Genomic DNA, 22090 nt, shown 5'->3' with positions numbered 1-22090 from the left:
ATTCAGCTTTATATCAGCCAACCAATCAAACGGCCTCCCTTCAGGGTCACCACCTCGGCCCATCCAATCAGCTCCCCCTGCCAAGCAGGAAGGAATGTCACCTGATTAGCATAACTAGAAAATGAGCAGGGTCATGCTGACTCAGCAGTTTTCTGATGCCCAGATTCACACTCGGCACTCAGAGGCAGCATTTAGACAAAACATATCTTTCAACACTGTCAGCCAATCAAAAAAGAGTTTTCCACGGAATGTAACAAATGTCCCATTTAATGTGATAAGAGACGTCAACAGAATGATCTCTAACCTCCTTGAGCTGCCTCTCATCAGCAGATTTCATTATTTAAGGGTGTTCCATGGGGTTCCTCTCTCAATATTTAATCATCTAATTAATTGTTAAAATGACTGTCAGCGCTGTATTCTCCAGACCTTGTGCTGAGCTTTCTATCAGCAGATCTGGTCTTTTTCTGCGCTTACACTACTTTTACTCTCTTCACTAAGGTCTGTGAAAAGGAGAACTGAGGTACGAGAGTGGAAAGCAGAGAGTCAGGGGGCTTAGAGAAGTTTCAACACAAGGTGTAATTACCAAATCACAAACCTGATCCTAAATAATGGTTTGGATGTGTTGTTAACAGACCTCTTCATCTTAATGAAAAGTTCCTGCTTGAGTGCTTTGCCAGCTTTTGTATAGACAACTTCTTTACGCAGATAACACCATAACATGAAGGCTTAACTTCAACATCGCACCACTTCTTCTAATTTTATCATTTCCATTTGAAGTTTAGTGTGCCGCTGAATTTTAATGACCTCTTAATGTGTTACAACCTATAAACTATTTCTAACTACATTTTCCAACCAAGCGGCAACCTCAGGCCCCAAGAATTGAAGCCGATGCGAAAGTGTTAAAAACTGCAGTTACTTGAGCGTCTGCTTGAGGCTGGCTCCTGAAGTACCGGAAACCACATCCATCCATCCATCCATCCATCCATCCATTATCTTGACCACTTATCCCGTACGGGGTCATTGGGGGCTGGAGCAAATCCCAGCTGACTTTGGGTGGAAGGCAGGGTACACCCCTTGACAGGTTGCCAACCCAACACAAATTCAAAATATTTTTCATAACCCAGCAGTTTCAATGATATTATGGTTACGATTTTTCCATTATGAGAGGCACAGATGACTTGATTGACAGGTGGGAACACTGTAGCTGTTGGCGTGGAGGCTCAAAGCCCGCCTCTATACCTCACACTAGCTCAACAGAAGTTAGGTTGAGTTCAGTATTTCCAACATGGCTCCTACCGACGATTTGCCTCAAAACAGCACTTCAGAAACAGATGCCCGACATCAAAGATACTATGTCCATTATTTGTACAGTCTATGTTAAAAAATATTCCCATGTTCATCTTGAGTTTCACATCTGTTAGCGTAATTTTGTGCTTAAAACTTTGGTCTAGATGGTAATGTTAGAATAAGTAAAAAATAACAGCATTTCCCATAATTAATTGAGGACCTTAAGGGCATTTTTTTTTTAACTCAACACCAGTTTGGATCATATTCAGTCAACTGTGGAACAAAAATAAATCTCATTAAAATAACTCATTCAACTTTGCAGACAGAGCCCCGTCTTGTGATGTCTGTCTTTGCCATAAAGCAAAGCTTCAAGAAGGTTTGTCCTGGGATAAAAAGAACATAATCTGTAAAGACATATTCCCCAGTGACTTAACACACACATAAAAAAACACACACTAAATAAACACTTGTTAGGTTTTAGTTGATGTGAAATTTTACAACACTAGCACTACAAACACTGGTGACAGAGGACAAGATGAGAGGGACAAGAGCAGAAGAAATGATTTAAAGGGACAGGTACAGGATTGAGATGAGTTGAAAGAACTGAAACAGGACAGAGGCCAGCTGCTTATATCTTGTAGTAGATTTCAGCTTTAAGGCTGCTGCCACCGTACTGTACATTTTGATATTACTTCAATAAGAATGATTTTCAAAGCCAATTCTGAATCTTTCAACGATGAGCATTTGGATCATAGCCCTTGTTGGAGATTTAACCAGATCAGCTAAAATAACTAAAGCAGCTTTTCAGATTAAGTCATAGAGGAATTCCTGCCTTGGTTGAACCTTAGTGTTGATTTTCCTTGGCATTTGTAATTAAGAGTGTCATTGATGTGAAAATGATCAGTTTTGGAGTTTATGTTGAATTGGCATGTTTGTTTTAGTTTGGTCTTTAATTTTTCTACTGAAGGAAGCTGAGGTGCAAGATCTCTACACCTTAATTTGTTTGATTTTCAGGCACTATATAATCACAGCCTTTATGTGTCAGATGATTATACGGTTAGGTATTTTTTGGTTGGTTAGTTTCACAGGTAATATGAGCTTGGCAGCATAACATTTAAGTGTAAGTGTGCGTGTGTGTGTGTGTGTGTGTGTGTGTGTGTGTGTGTGTGTGTGTGTGTGTGTGTGTGTGTGTGTGTGTGTGTGTGTGTGAGTGTGAGTGTGAGTGTGAGCGTGTCTATTCGTGTGTGTATCTGTCACTCAGCCTTCCAGGGGGTCTCTTGATGTTAAATTTAATAAGTCACGCTACAGTAAGCACAGCTATTAGATATCAAACACACATAAACACACACCCACACAGCTAGCAAGCTAGCTCACCTCAACTGTGCAACCAAGCAACACACACACAGATGTTATCTGCCCAGAGTTATGACTCTCTCTCACACACATACACACACTCCGAAGGCAAGGCAAGCTGATGCTCTTTTTATTAAATATTCACAGTGCACAACAAAGTAAAGCTGATATTGTCTGTCACTGGAGACACACAGGCATTGACAAAGACTGTCTCTAAGGCAATAATCTGTACATGGGTTACTGGCTAATGTTTCATACACCACTTCACAGCATTAACCTTGTGTAGCTCTCTGTTGCTGTGTGTGCTCACTTGGTGTCAGTTTGTTTGAAGACAAGCAAAAGGTCTGTGTGAAGGTGTTTGAGATATAGAAAAGTGACAACATTGGGAGCACTGCTAGTAAACTCAGGAGACAGTACTGTTCATTATACTCATAATACTAGCTGTCAGATGGGACGATCAGCAGCATTAACAGTAGCAGCCTGTCAAGTGTGTCTCAGAAAGGAGCTGCTGGGGAGGCTTTGGGGTCGTAAAGATTAAAAAAAATAGAAGGTGAATGCGCCTATTGGGGAAATATACTGTGTGCAGAGTTATAGGGAAGGTTGTGTTATTAAAACAAACAAAACAAAAACAGAGGATTTTTTTTCAGAAAAGTGAAAATCTGCACATGATCAATTTAAACTAACTAAATAAATAAATAAATAAATAAAATCATCTGTGTCTACATTGGTAGTTTTACCTGTGGGGAGGTACATTCTTGGAGTATCGTAAAGCTCTTTTGTGAGAGAACTTAGAAACTCTCCATTTTGGTAGATTGTGGCGCCACCTGTTGGCAAATCTCTCTTCATTTTTATTTTTAGCCCATGCTTCAGCTGCTTTACTCGAAGAAAAACATTGAATCCCACTTTATTTGATCAACAAAATGAATCACTTGTAAGCTATGGCTGTTTATATTTTCAAAGTTATTTGTTGGGGCATTTTAACCTTTTATTAGACAGCACAGCTGAAGAGAGACAGTACATGTGGGGAGTAGAGAGTGCTAGAAGACACACTGTAAATGGTTGAGGCCGGGAGTCCAACCAGTGGCCGCTGTGACGAAGACAATATCCTCTGTACATGGTCCAACACCACCATGGCATGTGTTTCAGGCTTTATTTATTACGAAATACATATATGAAACTCCTCAAAGGAGCTTTAACACGCCTCTCACTGGTAGTATCTCCCTTAAGTTTGAAAAAAGCTTATATAAGATTAAACTAAGTTTTTATTCTAGATCAGTTCAAACAGGATTATACAAACATGCATCGCCCGTGGCTAGCTGTGAGGGTCCTGTTTTACTAAAGGGTTAGAGTACAATTTTGTGTTTTTGATTGCATTTAGATTTATTGAGTTATTGAGATTATGTATCCACATCCAATTTTGCAGCAATATGGAAAGTATTTAGCTCTTTTTTTAGCATTGTCTCCACTGCTCATTTCCCAAGATATAACATCAAAGAGAGAATCCCAAGTTGATTTAAAGAAGTTTGTTAGATTGTGTTCTTTCTTGCACACATTTTCTTTAAATATGCATTTTAAATTGTAATATGACTTAAGTTTAGTCTTGATGGTAGATATTTGGAATACCTTTCTCTATACCAGGCAGTAAAACACAATTTCTCCCATCCTCCATTTCTTTCTTCAATCTGCTCTTCTGAACAGTACTTAATCTGAGGTTAAGATGACACTTTTTTTCAGCGTTATAAAACTGACTGACTATTATACAGACAATGGCTGATAACCACAAGCCTCAGGCAAGAGAAGGGATGAGTTGGAAGACAAAGGAGAGCGAGAGATTTGAACAGAAAGTGTGTGTATGTGGTTGGAGGGAGAAAGAGTGCTCTGATATCGATCAGCACAAAAAGGCCTTCTGAGAGGATACTCGTTTACTCAGCCCTCTACAGTGACAACTATGGCATCTGAATCTTTTCTGTAACCCCTTCTGTCCCTCTCTCCGTCTCCCCATCCTTGCTGGATATTGATTTAGTTTAAGGATCATACAGCAAGTTTCTATCTATTTCTCCAGCTTCGTCTTGCTAACCTCTTCTGCTCTCTGGCAACCTTAGAGGTCTCTCTAAATGACAGCAGTGTGGGTGTACAAATCTGTGTAAGTGTGAGAGTGTGTGTGTGTTTGTGTTTGTGTGTGTGCGCATGTGTCACAGAGCAGTGCAGCTTTAGAAGAGTGACAGTGATGTCAGACACCTAACGATTTCCTATTGGCTGTTGGCCCCTGAGGCCTAACGACCCGTTATTGATCCGACCAATTAGCATTCACACCTTTAATTAATACTGAAGCCTCATGTGCGCGCACACACACACACACACACAAACACACACACACACTCAAAGACACACTCACACACACATAGTTTTAATTAATAATGAAGAGAGGGGTGGCTGTGAGAGGAGATAAGAGAAGAGGAGAGGGAGGGAGGCGGGAGAGAGATATGGATGTGCGAGACGGCGAAGAGAAGGGTCAGTTAGTGAGGGAGGAAAGCAAATCAGGACCCTGACTGAAGTCGGTGCAGCTCTTTGATATAAAGACTAATGGTATCCCAGAACTCAAGTGGATAATGACTTTTGAGAATTAAACACGCTTACCTTTGTACTTTTAAGAAAGTGCTCAGCTTTACTTCCACAGTCCTAACCTTTGGAAACATTCTGATGACAAGATGAAAACCAGTTTGTGAAACATGAACACTTTGTTGGGAAGTAAATACAAGCAGAGCTGAATTGAACACAAGGAAAATAAAAGCAGCTCTTCATTTTACTCCCAAAAAATCCTATTCAGTCCTCAGAAGTAACCATCACACACTAAGTCAGTGGAGTACCAAGTCATCTGTGTTTGCTCTTCTTGTAAGCGCTGAACCTTTGCAGCACTTTGTTTGATCAAGTCTGATGGAGTTGATTTGTTATGCTCTCTAGATAGACGGAGGTAGCCTTTCAGGTCGGATCAAACGACAACACATAGTGGTGTTTTTGTTTTTCTGTCTACATGTGTGTGTGCGTCTAATGAAGCTCTGATGGCAGGATGTCTTTCGGGGGAAATCTAATGGTTTATTGAACCAGGGCTCAGAGTAACATTGATCACTACATCAAGTACACCCACACAGGCACAAACAAATGCACAAAACACACACTTGTCTCGTATAAACTGAACGTCACACACTCGCAGGACTACATCGTGCATACATATAGCAGTGAAGTGAAGGGCTGATAATTGACATCCTCTGTCTGCTCCTTTATTAACATTCAGAGATGCAGGGCTGAACAAAAAGAAGCATATCTGTACTACTAATATTATCTGATATATATTGTATTCATGGAAATAATAGGTTAGAGTATTCATCCTTCAAAATAGCTGACTGGTTTCTCTCAGTCTCGTTAAATTACACCCTCAGTTGAATGACTTTTATTTTGTATTTAAGGTTTATACTTAGCTGCACCACGATAGTATCTCTATGTTTATGAGGACATCTATAGATGTGATAACTTTTCATGCATAATGCCGAGCGAAGTGATGTATATTTGACATCAAAATTACCAATATGGAAAAAAAGAAGAAAAAAAAGTAGACAGTTGGCAGATGAATGAAGCTGCTTCATGACCATATTGAATAAAGATAATTATTGTACTCACAGAACATCATGCCGTGCATCACTAAAGCAATCCTGAAGCCTTCCCCTACCTTTAGGGAGAGTGCAGTGTGTAAGTGTGTGTGTGTGTGTTTGATTGTCTGTGGCATGGCGTGTAATAAACCCGCAGAGACATTAGTGGTCTGCTGCTCTGAGTCCATAACGTTTGATCTTCGCTAGAAGCCGCGATCATTAGCAGCACGGGTTGTGTGTGTATTAACTGATCCTCTCAACTGCCACATGATCTAACACCGACTCTGTCTGTGAGCTCTCTCTTCTTCCCACTTTAACTCTCCCTGAGAATCTCACAGCCTCTCCCTCACTGAACACACACACACACACACACGCACACACGCACGCACACACACGCACACACGCACACACACATACACCACCTTCTGCTGCCACTTAGTTCTTCCTCCCTCCATTACTGTTTTCATAATTAGTCATAATTACTTTTGATTATACCATCAACAAGCATGTGTGTCTCTGTGTGTCTCCGTGTGTGGTTCATTTGTGACATTTGTTTGTCCTTGACTTTGCACAGAGATAGAGTGCTTACATGGCCAACATCTCTGCATGTCAGTGTGAATGATTTTCTCTGAAATTGCCAGATAAACATGAGATATCTCTAAATGACTTGCTTTAGTAGCCATCTGAATAATTCTTTTTATTTTTGTTTTATTCACAAAAGCCTCATGGACCACTCACATATGCAGAACCCCGACTGCTGCATCCTTTATATTGCTGTCGCCCAGGATGCACAACCTCGTGCATCAACAAGATTAGAGCAGGAAGCTTGTTGATTGTAAGACATTTTGTCCCTGACTCTGTAAAATTTTCAAAGTACAGCAAATAGAGAGAGAGAGAGAGAGGAGAGAGAGAGAGAGAGAGAGGGAGAGAGAGAGAGAGAGAGAGAGAGAGAGAGAGAGAGAGAGAGAGAGAGAGAGAGAGACAGAGACAGAGACAGAGACAGAGAGAGAGAGAGATATCCCATAACTTTCACAACAATATTTTGAATTGTCTCTTTTTTGTCTAAATTTACAACCAAGCATAGCTCTGGCTCAGACCCTCAGGGGCCAATTAGGCAACTAATGTTATTTGGCAACAAGATTAAAACCGACTAATTGTGCTCGCATCATCAAGCTGTCAGTTTAACCAAAATGCAAAGTTGTAGCGGTGCATTTTGGGAACTCGCAGTGTGAAGTGGTCATGTAATCACAAATCAAGTGGATGATTGGTGCAGAGATAAAACTCAGTATAAGCTATCCGGAAAAGCTTTGCCTGCTGTAATCTGCAGAGGTGGGATACGACCATTATCTTCACACAAATACTGCAGAGGCGTTCTGTTTTTAGCTACTTGTGTTTCAAACCAGACATGTCCATTATTGTAAAGCTTAGAACATTACTAACTCCACATTTACCTGTAACAGCACTTTAACATTGTATACGATAAGTAAAATACAGATCGTCCAATCTCTTTTGCTGATTCCATCCTCCAGTTACCATCTCTTTATGCTTATCATCACTAATTTAATAGTCTATGTATTATTAATAAACACTTACTTTTTGGACCAGCACATAGATAAAAATAAAACAGTCTTAAATGAGAACATGTGTTTCTGGTGTGTCTGCTGTGCTTCACCACAGGGTGCTGACTTGAGACTCAGAGGGAAATTGTCTGGAGTTGAGTCTGCACTCTAATCCCTGCTGTTTCTCTCATTGGACTTAGTATGTTGCCTTATTGAGGACTGGGTTTTTCTTCTACCACTTTCTCTATTGCTCATCTGGCATGCTGTTTTGTTGGGTACTGATCTGTTTCTGTGGTCTCTGAGAAGAGTCAATGTTTTGGTAATCACCGAACAGATAGGTGCCCTCTGCCATATCCACTCTAACGAGGCAATGAAGACTCATAAACTCCCCTTTAATTGTCCCCTGGTTTCATTATTTACACTCCTCAAGCTTTATTTGTAAGAAACCTGCAGTCATGAACACACCTATTTATTTTTGGTTAATGTTAGAAAGGAACACTGTTTTATCTTCCTGAGTTCTTGCATGTAACTTTCATTTGCATGATCCTCAATAACAGGTTTTCAGTGCCAGTTACATTTTTATGCTTTTAATCCTTTTACGGAAGAGAGGTGCCACATTTTTCAAACGGTGGGTATCTCATCTTGGCATTAATCTTCTTGGTGTTAAAAGGTACACTGCCGTGTAGATTAATTCCATATTATCTTATCAGTGATTGCTGAGCTGTCATAGTTAGAATTTGAGGAAATCGTCTGAATCCAGGATGACTGGCAGTTGCCTGATAGCTCTGCAACAACTTTTCTAACAATTTAGGGAATTATTATAGAGAAGAATAATCACTGCTAGTTTTATAGATGTGTGGATGTACAGTGTCTCACAAAAGTGAGTACACCCCTCACATTTCTGCACATATTTAATTATATCTTTTCATGGGACAACTCTGAAGAAATGACACTTTGATACAATGTTAAGTAGTCAGTGTACAGCTTGTATAACAGTGTAAATTTACTGTCCCCTCAAAATAACTCAACACACAGCCATTAATGTCTAAACCACCGGCAAAAAAAGTGAGTACACCCCTTAGTGAAAATGTCCAAATTGGCCCAAAGTGTCAATATTTTGTGTGGCCACCATTATTTTCCAGCACTGCCTTAACCCTCTTGGGCATGGAGTTCCCCAGAGCTTTACAGGTTACCACTGGAGTCCTCCTCCACTCCTCTGTGACGACATAAAGGAGGTGGTGGATGTTAGAGACCTTGCGCTCCTCCACCTTCCGTTTGAGGATGCCCCACAGATGCTCCATTGGGTCTGGAGACATGCTTGGCCACTCCATCACCTTCACCCTCAGCTTCTTTAGCTAGTCAGTGGCCGTCTTGGAGGTGTGTTTGGGTCGTTATCATGTTGGAATACTGCCCTGTGGCCCAGTTCCCGACGAGGGGGGGGGGGGGGGGGGGGGGGGGTCATGCTCTGCTTCAGTATGTCACAGTACATGTTGGCATTCATTGTTCCCTCAGTTAACTGTAGCTCCCCAGTGCTGGCAGGACCCATGCAGCCCCAGACCATGACACTCCCCCCAGCATGCTTGACTGTAGGCAAGACACACTTGTCTTTGTACTCCTCACCTGGTTGCCGCCAAACACGCTTAACATCTTCTGAACCAAATAAGTTTATCTTGGTCTCATCAGACCACAAGACATGGTTCCGGTAATCCATGTCCTTAGTCTGCTGTCTTTAGCAAAAAGTTTGCAGGCTTTCTTGTGCATTATCTTCAGAAGAAATGTGAGGGGTATACTCACTTTTGTGAGATACTGTATCATAGTAGAGCAGAATGGTCACACTGAGGCCAAAACATGTACATTAAACCTCAACCAGACTGTCAGAAGTGTCTCAGACCTATGTTTAGTTAATCTGTCAAAAAGGTTCTTCATGAAAATCACATATTTATTGGTATTTTTTTTATTTATTGCGTAGTTATTGAAAGGGAGGTTATTTATTTTTTTGTATTTACTGGTTAATGGCTAACTTTCCAACTAAGCTGTATCACAGTTTTCAGAATAAAGAGATTTAACAAGCAGCTTTCAGTGTAGTGATCTATTCAAATTCCCTCTCACTGACATTTCATTTTTCAAAATTCAAAAGGGGAGTTTTTGCTGCCTGTATTGTATTTGTCCTTCGTTAAAATGAACAGTGATGGCTCCAAAGAAAAGACAGCTTTAATCGTTTTTTGGCATGCAAGGTCACATTCAATTCTGAAAGACTTTTGATTACAGAAACTTCTGATGCTACTAATACAGTTTGTCATGGTAATCAATCAGTGAGAACAAAATACTGTACATGCCATGCGTCATTTTGTTCACTTTACACACTCTGAGACACTGTGAGAGATGAAGATTTATCAGACTTCTCATCTTTGCTTGTCTGACTTTTCTTAGACCTTCTGTCAAAATAAACGCAGTCTCAAAATGACCGTCAGTGCTTACAGTTAAAAAATATTTTTTACCAGAGGCTGGGTGCACTCTGGTGGGGCTTTGATGGCTGCAGTCTTGTTGAGGAATCCTTTATTGTTGCACAATGTTTTGCACAGTGATCTCCTCTCAAAAATAAATGCACTGGATAAAGAAAACACTGAATAAAGTAGTTTAATTAAAACAAAAAAACAGTGCCCCAGTGCCACTCCTCGCCATGAAAATGGACCTGAAGTTCACTTTCAGCTCAGCTTGTTTCTCACTAGGGATGTTAATTTCAAGTCTTCTCCATGATTGATCTTAGGAAATGTTAACGATCAATAATCGATTAATAATTTAAATATATTAAACGTTTTCAATGTCTAAAACGATGCTAAATGCGTTTTTTCCCTAAATCAAATTTTCCTTAGCAACACAATGTATATCTGACAGTATTGAATAGCTTCGAATCATATTGAAGCATACAAAATGTTAAACCTGCTGAATATCAACGTGTGGAGCAGGCTTTTAATCTCAGTTGACGCATAGTCATAATGTGGAAGCTCAGGCTACAACATGTGGACTTACTGCAACAAGAGAACTGAACAGAAACAGTGTCCAGTTTTCTGTTTACTAGTTCTTATTGAGAAAAATAAGCATGTGAAGGTGTTCAGGAGCGCACCCGGGTCATCATCAGTCCAGCGGCAGAGAAAAAAGCGCTCATGAAGACCCGGCGCACAGATGCATCACCCAGCTGAGTGTCACCGCTGTGTGCAACACCTTTAGTCAGCTGATTCACTTCGTAACATGATTTAAAAGTAAAACGCCTCCCTGATAGCTTAACGAAATATGAGACCACATGATGCTTGTTCCACATGATAGAAAATCGTAACAAAAAATGTGTTCGAGTATATTCTTTTTTTCTTTTAAAGTTACATTTTTGGCCTTTTTGCCTTTATTAGATACCACAGCTGAAGAGATAGGAAATGTGGGGAGTAGAGAGCAGGGGAAGACATGCAGGAAATGGTCAACCGGCCGGGAATCGAACCGGCGACCCCTGCGACGAGGACTGTAGCCTCTGTATGTGGGGCGCTTAGACCACTAGGCCACCAGTGCCCCTTGAGTACATTCTTAACAATCAATGAATCGATCCCCTCCCTGATAGCTTAATGAAATATGAGAGTACATGATGTTTGTTCTACGTGATAAAAAGTCGAACCAAAAACGTGTTCGAGTACCTTCTTAACAATCAATTAATTGATACTTGATTAATCGTTAACATCCTTATTTCTCATATAAGATGTGTTTCAGAACTCTAATGACTGAAATTATTATTTGTGTAAAAATACTGAAACTATAGAATGACATTGATGTGTCTAGAAACCTCAAAAAAATATTGGCGGTGTGGTTTTGCACGAGGAGCAGGTGATGCTAACGTTAAAATTTGAAAACAAGAGGCTTGTAACGGTAATGTGGAGCTGAACTGAAGAACAGAAACACAAAGTGTCTGTTTAAGCCAAGCAGCAACCTCCGATCTCAAACTATGAAGCCCATGCGGAAGTGTTATAAACTGCAATTCATCGAGAATCCGCTTGAGGCTGGCTGCAGAAACACCTGAAACCACATAGACATGAATGGGAAAAAGACGATATTTGCAGCATTAATAAACATGTTTATAGCCTGGTTTAAAAAACGGCTTGGCCCTACGTAGCTAATTCCTCTATCGGCACACACTGTACAGGGGTGAATTTTTCTCTAACGTGACGGTTAAGAAGATATTAAGATTACGAGTTTTTGCCCAAATAAGGACATGACTGACGTGACTCCCAGTCACGAACGCATAGCTGTTGGCTCGGAGGCTCAAACTCCTCCCCTTTACGTCACGCACTGCCTGGTTGAGTTCCGCATTTCCAATATGGCTACCACCGTTGATTGGCTTCTAAACAGCATTTAGGAACAGATGGGTGACGTCACGGATACTACTTCCATATTTTATACAGTCTATGGTTTAAGCAGACAAATCTGATTCAACTCACAGGCAAGGTAGAGTCATAACAATATGAAGTATTATAAGAATGAATAATTAGTAACAGCGCGTAAACAAACCAAAGTTATTGTCAGCTTTATGTGTTTTGCCTCCGTCATTGTCTGATGGAGTCTGCCTGACCAAAAAATGATGAACAACTCCTGATGTAAAAGCTGATTCACTTACAAAACCAAGGATGTTTTATGACACAAGTTCCCTACAAGTCTATAAAAAGAGTTGATCTAAGTGTTGAATGAATCAAACTGACAGGCTACTTGTTCGGAAGTTGTTAGCGAGTGAAACCCTTTATAGATCTAAGTGCCCCAGAACACATATCTGTGTGTGACAGAGCTCAGGACTCATTTTTCTGTTCTACCACAGACCTATAAACATTACAGCTTTTACTGGAAATGTCTTAAAAAGAGTTTCTAGAAAACATTTTTCTGATACTGCTAATAGAAATCCATATACATGTTTTCTCGCGTTTCAGCATCTGTTATGTTCAAATGTATAAAACCGGGTTCATCGTTTATCAGAGTTATTGCTGACGGAGGGGTAAAACCTCAGAGACGTTGAATCATCCTCTCTGACTCTTACCTCATCCTGTCCCCCTCTCTGTCTCACCCTGTCTTCCTCCAATTCTTCAGCCTGCAGTGTCATCCGTCTCACTAAAAACTATAAAAGCATGGCAGCATGTCTTTCTGTTTTTTAACACTTCTCTCTCTGCTTTTATCCACCAATCAGCTCTTTTCTCCCACCTCAGTTGTTCTGTCTCATGCTCCCTGTACCTGGCCTCTGCTGTAATTGCTTATCTAGGGAGAAATAAAAGCAAGGTAAATGGTTGTGTGTGTGTGTGTGTGTGTGTGTCTGTGGCAGGAAGAGAAGCTGCACGCTGGTGTTTGCTCTACATGCAGGCCTGTGTGTGGACGTGTGTGTGTATGTGTGTGTGACAAATGCAGCTAGATCTACAGATGGCCCATAAAAGCAGCAGCTTGTAATGAAGCAACTGAGACTGGAATCATGGTTATGGTAAACCGGGGAGAGACAAAGACGACGAAAGAGAGGCATACAAAGACAGATAGAGATAGAGAGAATAGAGAGGGAGAAGGAGTAAGAGTAAGAGAGAATAAATGAAAGAGGGCAGGCAGCAATAAACCATGAAGAGGAGTGCGGTCTAGCCACCGGCTACTGAATAAACTAGTGTAATGAAACTATGTGATGTTCACCATAAATAGGGGGGAGAACGGAAGGAGGGATGGAGGGATGGACAGACGGGTGATGTAGTGGTGTAGTTGGAGGAGGAAAGGAGGAGGCGCAGAGCTGCTGGCACGTGAACAAAGATTTTAGGTGAGGAGGAAGCATGAGTGGAGGGAGGGGAGGGGAGTGGTGGGAAGAGACATTGATGAAGGACAAGAAATTGAAAAAGAGGGGGATTTGGGAATGAATGAGGAGAGGGGTGCAGTGGCAGAGATGGAGACAAGGAGGAAAAATGAAACAAAAAGAAAAAAAGGAGAAGAGGCACCAAATAAAAAAAAAGGTGGTTAAGAAGGCAAAGCTGTGTCATGTGTTTTGCAATAGCACACCTAGACCGCCAACACACCTGCCCCTGTATGTCTGTGTATGTGTGTCCGGGTGTGCCTGATAGGACCCCCGAACAACAAACATTCTGACACTGAGTGGGACCGCGCTGATTGGCAAAATCGATAGGCCAACAGGTCGCAACACCAGGCCAAGCTGACACCCAATCACAATGCCGCACAGGGGGTCGCTGCGGTGATGGATGACCCTGGGTGTGTGGCTTTATGCTGGAGTGCAAGTGTGTCTCGTCACTGTGCATTTCTCTGTAACTGTGTGTGTGTGTGTGTGTGTGTGTGTGTGTGTGAAGATAAGGATGATGGAAGTAGGAGGAGGGGGGGTCTATCAGGGTCTTTAGCAGAACGATTTTCCTCTCCCTTTTGCCATCTGTGCGCTCTGAGTCAGATGATGAACTGAAACTTTATAATTTTACTGTCTAATAACAGCCCATGAAGGCGTGATTGTGTTTTTCTGTTATTTTTGTTCTCTCTATTTTTAAATGATCCAAGCTTTGGACGCCTGAACCCCCGTCACAATCAACGTGAGTGCTGAGAATAAAAAGAAGTAAGTTTCATATAAAGGAATCCAGAGGGCTGCTTTTTATATGTGACCAGCGAGGAATACAAAATATCCACATATTCCTCAGAGTAATCACCTGCACTATGGCAACACTAGAGGAACAGAAATTAGATTAAAAAAAAGGTGCAATTCAAAAGGTACGACAATAATGTCATTGTATAAACTAATCAGCACAAAAAGCTGAGAATCACTCAATCCATTCATCCCCTGACAACCAATCTTATCTACCCGCTGTCTGCCTTTTGAAAGATAATTTCACATTTTTACTCAGAAAAGATCCACCTCCAGCTGTTCCCTCACTTTTCATTCAAAAATTATTACCCAAGTTTGAGAAATGGGGCTGTAAGGTTTTCATAGTTTCATGTAAATTTTTAAGAAGAATCGCAGCTCCATTTTCCGAGTGTAATCTTTCCTTCTACAACTGCAGATTTCCCCCTCTCTCTCATCTTTCTCCCCTTTTTTAACCCTTCTTCCCCCCCCCCTCTGTCTGAGTAGTTTCATACTTCTATTTATCACGTTGAGCATCGTAAGTCTCTCATTTTTTCCCACCTCCCTCTCTTTCTGTCTCTCCATGCTCTTGCCTCCCCCTCACACAATCTGTCTGTCTCCCTCCCTCCCTAACCCCCTATCTGTCTGAACAGTTTCATAGTTGTATCAATCAAGTTCAAACAATAAGACTAGAGTTGGTCCCTGTTCTCCCATCTACTTCCTGCTTTATGGCTTGTAATACCCCCTTCCCTCACTCTCTCTGTCTCTCTCCCTCTCTCCCCACAGTGTGTTTGCGTGTGTGGATGTTTATGTCCACACTTGTGCATATGTCTTCGGCACAGAGCTGCATCTAGAGGGAATAATGTGATTAACAATAAAACACACTGGTATTGTCTCTCTCTTTCTCTGGGGCTGAGTTTTGTCAGCTTTGACTTGGAGTGTAGTCAAGAAGTCCTTTTACAGCTGCCATGATGGTCAATATGCACTGTAAAGAACCAAAGGCTTTATGAGCCAGCTATATGTGTGATCAGGGTAAGATCTTAGCAGAAGATGAAACATTGTGACTCCACTTAAACTGCATAACCACACTGCAAGATTCTTTTTTAATCTGACTGTGAAACAGTTTTAATGGTAAATGCGGTGAGAGAAATTGAGCTATAAGGGCTCAAGAGTCGCCTCTGGCTTGCAGGCATCATAACAAGAGCTGGCTTTATTATCTGGTTCAGGGACGGATGAGTTCGGGGAAATGCAGTGTGAAACATTTCAGCTCAATTAATCCGAAAAAGAAATTGAAAAACCCCTAAATCCTTTTTTCCCTTTCTCGCCTTCCTCTGTGTCTGCAGAACTCCACAGTACGTCTTGTGGAAACCCAGGTGTCCCACCCAAAGCAGTGCTGAGTGGCGGCCCCCGTTACGCCGTGGGAGACAGCGTGCGGTACAGCTGCGTTCCTGGTTATGTCCTAGATGGCCACGCCACGCTCACCTGCATCACCAACGCTGGGAACACCGCCGTCTGGGACTTCCCTGCTCCGATCTGTCGAGGTATGGACGACTAAACCTGTGCGTTTGTGTTTGAGTGAAAATGAGGGGTTTATATTCCAAAGAGACAATCCTTTTAAATTTGCCATCTGCTTATTTGACCTGAAAATGAAGGCACAATATGGAAACTTAGAGCAAAATACCTATTTCTTCTTTCCAAACTGTTGAATCTTATGAAAAGGAAAATTATATTTCCTCACTCTTTAAATTCCAAACACAGTCTTGGAAGGAAACCCCTCGTATAATATGTGTGCGTTTGTGATTGTGAGAGAGACAGAACAACAGACAGACTACAATTTGTTTGTGTGTATGGAGGTATGGAGGTGTGTGAAGCAGGCTGTTCAGGAATGCTTGTGAATGCAATGTATGTGTGTGTGTGTGTGTGTGTGTGTGTGTGTGTGTGTGTGTGTGTGTGTGTGTGTGTGTGTGTGTGCGTGTGTGTGTGTGCGTGTGCGTGTGTGTGTGTGTGTGTGTGTGTGAAAGAGAGAGAGAGTGAGAGAATAAAGTCAATTTGCAGAGTGCACGATATGCTTTTGGCTATTTTTGGATCCTTGGTGAGATGCAGACAGTGTGTATGGTTTTGTTTGAAATGCATTACAGTCTATATGTTGAGGAGGAACTGTCTTGCACTTTGTGCATTTGTGCTGACAAACCTCCATCCACCCACACACAGTGGAGGTGGATGCAAATGTAGGGACTTGTGTGTGTGTGGTGTGTGTGTGTGTGTGTGTGTGTGTGTGTGTGTGTGTGTGTGTGTGTGTGTTTGTGTGTGTGTGTGTTTGTGTGTGTGTGTGTGTGTGTGTGTGTGTGTGTGTGTGAGTGTGTGTGTGTTTGTCTGTGTGTATTGCACAACTCCTTTGATAAGAAGTTTAAACTAAAACCAATTGAAATGACAGCTGCAGTAACCCTGAAGCTACAGCACACAGTTAAAATCGTGTTGAATAGATTATTTCGGACTACTTGGATACATATTGTAAATAACTGCTTCATTAAAACTCTTTTTTACATTTTATATTTCTTAAAAAAATGTATTACCATCCCTACTAAGAACAAACTGCAGATGCTGCTCTCAGCAGATGATTGCTCATTGTTCTTCTCTCTCGTCCTTATGGTTGTGTCTCTACAGCTCTTATTGGTCCTTATGTGTATCAGTAAATAGTTTATCTTAAACCCAAGGAGCCGATGTGTGGCTGTTAGGGAGAGCAGCACATCAAGCAAGCCTGACTGACACAAATAGCTTTTTGAAGAGTTTAAGAAAACTACCAGAAACTGGATGCATACTCACAACAGGTGATAACCAAATATGCCTCTGTCTGTACTTTTTCCCAGATGAATATGTAGATGAGGGATAAATAGGGGTGGGGGATATGACCTCAAATGTACTTTACTGTGTATTACAAAATAAAAAGGGATCATGCATGTTCACTTGCTAAGATATTCTCTCCCCCCAAACAAGTTTGCAATGCCATACTCAACTCATGTCTGTGCCTGAGACCAGAGAAAGACACCGTGGCTGCATGGGTGTTAAGCAAGCGGCAACCTCCAGTCTCAAACGATGAAGCCCATGCGGAATTGTTATAAACTGCAATTCATCAAGAATCCGTTTGAGGCTGGCTGCAGAAACACCGGAAACCACATAGACATGAATGGGGAAAAGACAAGTTTTTCAGCATTACTAAACATGTTTACAGCCTGGTTAAAAAAACGGATTGGCTCCACGTAGCTAATCTCTCTATCGGCACACACTGTACGGGGGTGAATTTTTTTCTAATGCGACGGTTCAGAAGATATTAAGATTACGAGTTTTTGTCCAAATAAGGACATGATTGACTTAACTCCCAGACAGGAACACATAGCTGTTGGCTAGGAGGCTCAAACTCTGCCTCTTTACATCACACTATGCCTGGTTGAGTTCCGCAATTCCAACTTGGCTGCCGTCATCGATTGGCTTCAAAACAGCGCTCATGAACAGATGGGTGACGTCACGGATACCATGTCCATATTTTATACAGTCTATGGTGTTAAGGCAAATACATATTTGTTGTGAGTGCACTTAAGTCAAAGCATATGTGTACAAAAATCAAAACCCGTGCCTGAACCAGTGATTATGGTATTGCAAAATCCTTGCTTTGGCAGAATGTAATCAAAGTAACCAGTACGCCCCCTTACTGTCTAACTGTGTTTGTAAACCATAAAAGTTAGCTGATATCTTGATGTGATCCTCCCTGAGTTGCTCTCTTGATATCTTCTAGGAGATGTAAGTTAAGTCATCTCCAAAGAAAGGGGCATTTTAAATTGGCTATACCAACATGTGAATCCTCAGATGGCAGCTGCAGGAGCTCTTCTCAAGCTATACAGTGTAAATATCAAAATACAAGAAAACATGCAGGAAAACAACGTTCTTCTGGATTTGAGTATGTTTGTTTCTTTGTAAATCTTGTGTAAACAGTGACTCTTTTCTCTTCACTGCATGTGATACTACTATTATAGCCTGAACCTTCATAGAAAGCAACATAGTTAATATATTGAACCTTGCAGCATTCCTGCTGCAGATCTGATAAGCAACACAGAGGCAGTCATCCAGAAGAACAGCATTCTTTAACACACAGGAGAAACCTCTTACACTTCTCAGAGGGGACCCAAACATCAGCGTCCTCCTAGAAAAGTGGGGGTGGATACACTATTGAACTTGGAGGACTATCAGTTCAGGGTATATGCACTCTTTAGTGATGCAAGTACAAGTGATAAATAACAGAGATCTCCCAACTGTTACAAAAAAGAGGGCAGTGAATAGCTTAGAAACAAAAGGTAAATATCTCAGCATCAACCTCAGGAAGCTGAGCTTTAATGTAATGTCGTCTCAGCAGCAATGTTTGTGTTGACTCTGTGAGCAAGTTCAAGGACACACATGGATCCATTAATGGCAATATAATGTGTAAGATAATGGTGACAACAACATGCATTCTTGTTTACTGGCTTTGTCTTTGACAAGAAGACGCAGAACTAATGTTTTCAAGCAAGAGCTACATTGAAAACAAAATACCTCTTTGTTTGTATACCATCCACTTGAAGGGCTGGCTTTAAAATATTGATTCATCTGATTCAAATTAACGTCATCTGAATGTTAAGGTATCATGGAAAAAAAAGAGATCACTCTTTAATATATTGCCTTTCCTCTGGGTGGCCATTTTTTATGCTGCCAGACCAACCTTCGGGAAACGACATCGAGCCACGTAAGAGATTGGTACTTCAAAACAAACATGATGGGATGCGAAGATGCTCCACTGAGGGCACTAGCAAACCTAAAAGCACAAACCTTAAAGACAGAGGAGAACTGGACTAAAGCAAGGCCAAAGGCAAGTTGAACAACATGGAGAGCTAAAATTGAGGAAGTATTACAAATCACAAAACCCAGTTTTGCAATCTGCAAAAATGTAAGATTTGAAACAAGTCCCAGTGGAGAAGGCATTCACATTTAAGTCACCATCCAGCTGTCCAATAAAGAACTGAGGCTGCTGCATCTTTCATATCCTAGGATATATGCCTGTATAAATTGGTTCATAATGCTGGCTTCCAAAGCCTCATTAAAATGCTCCAACTATGCTACGTGTTATCGACACACAAACATTTGAGTTAGGTGGCCATCTCAAACTGTTTGCAGAGATGAAAGACAGCATCGCTCTGTTTCAGGGAAGGCATTACATGTTTTCAAAAGCATCCTCATCAAATAAGCATTCACAGCTAAAAGACCGGTTTGCATGAGATTGCCCTATTTTACGAGGATTTTTTCCACCACTTACCAAGCAGTAAGGGCCTGATCTACTAAGATCCCAAATAATGAGCGCTATTTAGCGTGTGGAAATAATAATTTTGCACGTGCTATTTCTGGGCGTGTTGCGGGTGATCTACTAAGACTGTGTGCGCAAATAACGAGTGCAAAAGTGGTGCGGACCTACCTATTTTACGAGGATTTTGCGTGTGCTATCGGCTGTCACAATGGAGAGTTTGAGATAACAGAGTGGCCTTAAGCGATAAATGAAGTTTGAAGCCATGGATTGGAGATCTTTGTGGAGGAGGGAAATAAACACATCAGTGAACTCCAGCAGAGACCTCTCAGCGTTAGAAACGCAATTTGGGAGGCCATCTGGGAAAAGGTGAATGCTGTGAGAAAAAGCAAAAGATCTGCCGATTAAATAAACGCATCTACTCTACTCCAAAACGCAATAAGTGTTTTGCTGGAGTTTAGAGAGCAATTTGATGAGGCTAAGTCTGCCACTCTTGCTCGAGCTACTCAATTGGGAAGTCAATCACAGTTTGACAACCTGGGCCAGAAAAGTTAGGCGTCACTTGGATGAAGACAGTCTCCTCACTGTCCCAGGGAGCAACTTTCTGGTGAACGTTTTTAATGCCTGATATCATCATCCAGCAACTGTCCCAAAGATTCACCAGCTTAAATGGAACTGGGAACATGTTTGAGGCAATTCACCCCAATACACTGCTGCAAGCACGAGATGAGTAGTTACACCAAGCTGCCTGGCGGCTTAGTGAGCGCTCATTCCCCAAGTTAAAACTAACTAAAAACCCCTTGATGAACACGATGGGACAGAATAGACTGAGTGGACATGTCATATTATCTATTGAGAATGATAGAGCAAAGAAAATGGACATACAGTGCATCGCGGACAAGTCCGCGGACCTTAAGGCTTGTCCAAACAGTGGTGAGTAGGCCGAGTACTTCATATTGATTTTTTGTTAGTATGTGAAGATGTGGGCCGCTGTGCCAATTTTACTAAACTTTATATCTGTTGTTACAGTGACCTACTGTGCTCTCATTAGTTGAAAAAGTTAAAGTGGGTGTCAGAATGATGCAGTCGCTATCCGTGGTGCTGAACTGCTTTGAATTTGTGTTTTATCATTATTATTATTTTTTTTTTGTTCTCTTGGTTTGATTGACTAAAGAATGTAGTAATGCTTGTAAGCCCCGCTGTTGCGGGCATGTTGTAAAGCGATGTTATGATGAGCTTTACAGTGACCGCAGCCATGTGTGTGTAACGCTGGGCTAGTTTGCACCTGCCTTTGAAACGTGCTAAATATAGACGCAAAAGCAGCATTCGCTATCTGCTTCAGGTTTGATAAATCACATTGCGTGTGCTAAATGATTACATTTGCATCTCCTCCTCCAAGTATTTTGCGCGTTCTGATAATCTGCATGTATTCTGCATATTCATGAAGGCAAACACGCTAAATGGATAGCGAGTACTATTATGCTCATTTGAAAGACGCAATCCTCAGTGCACCCGGTTAGTACATCTGCTTTGCGCGCACTATCAAGTTCGCATATGTTTTCATACACGCAAACCTTTAGTAGATTGGGCCCCCAGCGCGCCCAATATGCAGAGGTGAAAGTCCTTGTATCAGTCCCCCACTCTCTACTCCCCACATTTCCTCTCTCTTCAGCTGTCCTATGAACAGAGAAGAAAATGCCCCAAAATATAAATTCCAATCCAATCAGGAATCAAATCCAATCAAATCAAATTAAATCGAATCGGGGCCATATAAATGAGAATGGAATGGATTCAGGCCTCTCGTCATGATGTTATCAGATGCTACCAAATAATGTTTGGTATATGACCTTTTAGCTACCTGTTTTTATTTCCTATTTAGCCCTGTCTTTTAACACAGATCTACACCAGGCTTATATACTACAGCGTGCTAAATTGATGCACAACAAACCTCACTGTGCACTGAACTGTAATTTGTAGTGAGAAAGAATGAAGGGGAAGAGAGAAGGGAAGAGGGGGAAATGGCAACTTGTCACTGCTGGATTAGTAATGTCTCTGTCACTCTGTCAGTTAGGCTAAGAGGAGCTAAGCTATTAATATGTTCACACCAACTCAGATACACACACACATACAAGTATTCACATCCCCCTACAAACTCATTACACACAACATACAAAATAACAACAAAAAAAAACACCCATACAAAAACGCTCACACATATGCATGCAGACTGGGTCCCTGTGTTTCTTTGTGTGTGTATGTGTGTGTGTGTGTGGTGACACCTAGAGGCATTCATACTAGCAGTAATGGCTTTCTA

The 22090-nt window shown here is 41.4% G+C and overlaps 1 protein-coding gene across 1 annotated transcript in view; it reads left to right on the top strand.

Annotated features, from left to right (window-relative positions):
- Nucleotides 1-22090, top strand: part of LOC117828050 (CUB and sushi domain-containing protein 3-like) — a 293307-nt gene that overhangs the window by 72604 nt on the left and 198613 nt on the right. The window contains exon 4 of the mRNA XM_034705024.1: nucleotides 15797-15994. Coding sequence (XP_034560915.1) covers nucleotides 15797-15994 — 198 coding nt within the window. The remainder of the gene's footprint in view (nucleotides 1-15796; nucleotides 15995-22090) is intronic.

This window comes from Notolabrus celidotus, chromosome 16, assembly GCF_009762535.1.
Source record: "Notolabrus celidotus isolate fNotCel1 chromosome 16, fNotCel1.pri, whole genome shotgun sequence".
NCBI classification, from domain to species: Eukaryota; Metazoa; Chordata; class Actinopteri; order Labriformes; family Labridae; genus Notolabrus; species Notolabrus celidotus.
Note: the sequence above shows the minus strand (reverse complement) of the source record. Positions and strands in the feature narration are given on the sequence as shown.